Source organism: Musa acuminata, chromosome BXJ3-5 (genome assembly GCF_036884655.1).
Source record: "Musa acuminata AAA Group cultivar baxijiao chromosome BXJ3-5, Cavendish_Baxijiao_AAA, whole genome shotgun sequence".
In the NCBI taxonomy this organism is placed as follows: Eukaryota; Viridiplantae; Streptophyta; class Magnoliopsida; order Zingiberales; family Musaceae; genus Musa; species Musa acuminata.
In genome coordinates, this window is record NC_088353.1 from 38,331,580 (window position 1) to 38,336,130 (window position 4,551).

At 38.6% G+C, this 4,551-nt stretch overlaps 1 protein-coding gene across 1 annotated transcript; it reads right to left on the reverse strand.

Annotated features, from left to right (window-relative positions):
• Positions 1-1,107: 1,107 nt before the first annotated feature.
• Positions 1,108-2,840, reverse strand: LOC135637579 (5-amino-6-(5-phospho-D-ribitylamino)uracil phosphatase, chloroplastic-like). The gene is made up of 2 exons (XM_065150196.1): positions 2,730-2,840; positions 1,108-2,510 (listed from the first exon to the last, which is right to left on the reverse strand). Exon 2 carries the CDS (start codon positions 1,924-1,926, stop codon positions 1,210-1,212), a length of 717 nt encoding a protein of 238 aa, XP_065006268.1. The 5' UTR covers positions 1,927-2,510; positions 2,730-2,840; the 3' UTR covers positions 1,108-1,209.
• Between the last annotated feature and the right edge of the window lie 1,711 nt (positions 2,841-4,551).

A 4,551-nucleotide genomic window follows, 5' to 3' on the forward strand; every position in this document is an offset into this window, starting at 1 on the left:
GTTCAATATATAGAATCATCCTCAATTATACTCTGCAGAGAATACCATGGGCAAGATTCCTGTTTCTCCACAATCATGCTACTAATGCAGACGGTAAGACAGATTAATAGATGACTCACCAATTTGGGCAAATCTTGATTCACAAATCCATATTGTTGTAATCAATGGAAATATTTTCAGTATAAGCATAGAAAATTGATGAACCAAGATAATCTTATTATAAGTACAACTTTGTTTGAATAAATGTCACTCTTCATTGTTTTTAAACAAATTAATTCTTGGACCAAGCATTTCCAGCTGGTGATAGCCAATGGCAGAAAATGCCACTATCATGGAAAATTAGCCATGGGAAACTAATTGATTGTCCAGCTTAGAAGTTTATTTAAGCCCTAAATGAAATTTCCATGTATAATTTGCATCGATAAGAAGAGTTAGGAGTTCTATTGTGCAATCACAGTGATACTACTTACTCTTAAAACCCCCTATAGGCAATCCTTTAGCAACTACTAATTAAGGCCACTGTTCCGAATTATCATATATAAACTAGATAACTATGAGCAACATATATTATCAGCAGGTTCTTCTTTTGAATATTTATATTGAAGATTTTACCAATGGATGTGTATGGAATCCCTATGGAACTAGGAATATCCAATTTTATATATATATATATATATATATATATTTATATATTTATATATATATATATATATATATATATATATATATATGTGTGTGTGTGTGTGTGTGTGTGTGTGTGTGTGTGTGTGTGTCTGTGTGTGTGTGGAAAGACTCAACTTCTATTGAGCAATTAGTAAGTTTTTTCAACATAAGGCAGTCAGTATTTAAATCAAAAGGCTAATTTATGCAACTCCCAAGCATATTTGATTTTTCTTTACTTTGCAGTCATATGACTGCACAACCCACACCCAATCAACAAGAAACTCTATCACGACCAGCACGACATATTAACAGCAACAAGTAAGTTGGTTTCCTAACTCACATCAAAGGATTGGCAGGTAGATGGTCAAAGTATAGAAGTACAAACATTGTGTTTAAAGATGTTCTCATTGCTCCTATTATTTTAGAAAAAGTGGGACAAAGAAATGCACAAGAATCTAAGGGAATGTGATTCATGTATCAATCCCAAAAACAGCATAGTTCATAATCAATGCAAGGTTAATATATAGAAGACTCCGACAAAAAGTCTTACAAGTAACTTAATCCTTCCACCTCCATATGTCTTTCACTTGCTCTCTGCTGAATTGGATTAATCCTTGTGGAATTCTCCAAGTAGCCAATGGACAGCTCATCAAGCCACCTCACCACACGTGGTGCTACTCGGAACTCATAGACCGGCCTGTTGCTTGAAACCACAACAGAACTCATCCCAGCACTGGCAGCAGCCACCACTGTGGAATCCGAGTTCCCAATCACAATGCAATGTTCTGATTCAAGATCAAGGAGCTCCGCTGCACGTTTGAACATCTCAGGGTCCGGTTTTCCCCTGCCCAAATCCTCTGCGGCCACCACACAAACAAAGTAGCCTTCCAAACCAGCAGCTTGAATTGCTTCTTCAACGCTCCTTCTGGGGCGTGCAGAGACCACTGCCATTGGCACACCGTAATCCACAAGTCTGTTCAAGAACTGTTGAGAGCCGGACCGCAAGCAATACTCACTGCCACGCAGATGCCAGTATATCTCTTCCTTCCGTGTGGCTAATCTTTGAAGCACCCAGGGATCTTTAGACCATCCAAGGACCTCTGAGATGGCCTCTTCGGTCTTCATTCCCTTGATTGACCTCAAGATGACATCCATCGGGAACTCTTTGCCCTCCTCTTCACACAATATAAACCACGCATGCGGCTCCAATTCAGGATCATCGTCATCCACAATGACTCCTTCCAATTCGAAGATCACTCCCATCGACCTGAAGCCTGTTGGTGGTGATAGCGGATCCGGCGACGAATCATCGGCCACGCTCGAAAGTGACCACAGCCAACTAAGGTTAGCTGGCAGCGCATGCCCCAAATCTGGAGGTAGACTATCCTGTTCCAGCTTATGTTCTTCCTCAGCGGGCTCTGAAGCATTCAGCCCACAAACTCGTAAGCTATTCGCAAGACTTCTTCTCGGACATGGCTTCGATCCAGCATCACTGGAGACAGTCCACTTCTTCCTCGTGCTGCTGCCGTTTCTGTTGGGAATTTCAGCGAACGGGTTGTGAGCAAGAGCGGGGTTACATGCAGCAGCCCAGCAGCCCAGCAGCCAGCCATCGCCGAGAAAGAGCAAGACGAAACCCTTGCAAATTCCTTGAAATCTTCCAAGATCAGCCTTGCGAAAGCTTCCACCCTTCAAACCCTTGACAGGCTCTCCCGCGCCTGTCTCGCCATGAAACAACGTAGGAAAGGACGACACTTGGCTATCAAAATCGAGTTCCTCGAACTGCTACCGATTGATATCTTGGTCCAAAGCCGACCTTGCTGTGATGGGCCTTCTGCGACTCGTACAGCCTGCATTGCAAGAAGTCTCGACTCAGAGCGAGAAGAAAAAGATGTCTTTTGAGTGTGTCGATCAAAAACGAGAAATAGTTAATGCAACATCTTATACCAAATAATGATCAGAATTAGTACATCAATGATTGATAAGGGTTGTCACAAAATAAATCTGTAATATGAAAACATTAAGACCAAGGATTTAGACATAATCTATCTTAGATCGAGAATAAGTACCTTTATTTGCAATGCTTATTTCGAATTGTATACGTGGATGCCTCCAATCCGTGCTTTAAGTTAGCCCCCTTCGCCTCTCTCTCTTACCACTTCCGATAAGGCTATCGTAACTGACGGAGTTATGTTCTCAAACATGTTAAAGCACAATAAGCCCAAGAGGGGAGGGAGGGTGGAATCTTAGATATTTTCTTCCATCAAGGTCAATATCTAAAATTTTTTATATCAATAAATATTGATATTTAGATTTTTTTTATTAGAATCTAATCATTATCTTTAATAAACTAAAGAAGATATAAAATAAGCATTCAAAATCATAATAATAAAATAAAATTTTATTTTTAAAATAATTTTACTTGATTGGATTATAAGTTTTGGAAAAATTAATTTATACGTGCATATTTTTTTAGAAAAAATATCGATATATCCATTAAATATCATAATATTATAATAAGTCAATCTATTAATATATGTCATTTGTGTCATTTGTGTTATAGTTTCTTTTATATACTATAACATCATCAATCCGATCGAATACGGCTCATAATAACTTATATAACTTATCTGGTTAAAATAATCATATTATCAAGTACAAATATAATATATATATATATATATATATATATATATATATATATATATATAAATTGAATAGCAAAAGCTATGATTATTTATGAAAATAATAATATCAATTATAATAACAACTTAGACAAGCATCATCATATTGTTAGGAACGAGTTGGCACTAAAAGAGGGGGTGAATTAGTGTAGCGGATAAAAGCATATCGGTTCGAAAAATCTTTATACGATAAAACCCGTTTCGGAAAGATATTAACTTTGAAAGCGTATGGAAGGGTGTGCAGCAAAAGTAATGAGGAAGTACAACGGTTTGTAATAAAGATAAACAGCAAAATAGAAATGCAAACCATTTTATAGTGGTTCGGTCATCGTGACCTACATCCACTCCACTTATTCCTCTTCCTTCGAAGCCACTAGCATCCACTAATGATCTTTTTTCAACGGACGAAGATCAACTACCCTTTTATAACACTCTTCTCCTTTTCGTAGGTTTAGGAGAACCTTTTACAAGCACACACTCCTATCTAAACAAAATTCTAAGTTTAAGCTAGAGGAGGGGATCTCTCAAGTAATTTCTACAGCATTTTCTTACTTTTAAGTTCTTTGTGCTTGTGTATGTTAACTAGGGATGAGAGGGGTATTTATAGGCCTCAAGCTGATTCAAACTTTGAGTCTAAAAATATCTCATCCTGGGTCTTCAATGTACGACTGGTGCCACCGCTTGTAGCCTGACACTCGGTGGTACCACCTCCCAGTCTGGTGGTACTACTACCTAAGAGACTATGTCTGGGCAGTACCATCGCCCGATAGCCTCGGAGACTGAGTTTGGGCGGTACCACTGCCCAGACTAGTGGTACCATCGCCTAACATAATCTCAGAGATTGTGCCACGACGGTTCCATCTGTTAGGTCACTGTTTGGACCTTTCACTTGGCCCAATATAACCCAAACTTGGGCCTAGTTAGCCCCTAATTGAGTTAGTCTAATTAAATTTTAAACCAACTCAATTATACTCTAAACTAACTCAATCTAAACATAATTGATTATAAGCGAATCCTTTGTTGTCCGGCATGTCATTGGTTCTTCCGGCGCTTTGTTCGATCATTGAGTGCATCGTCCTCTCCTTCGATGTATTGCTCAATCAGCATATTGTCTTCTCATAACATCTGATCTCCTTTGCGTAATATCCAATCTTCTTGGCTTAATGCCTAAATTCATGGATCGAAACCTTCTATCGACATGTTGACC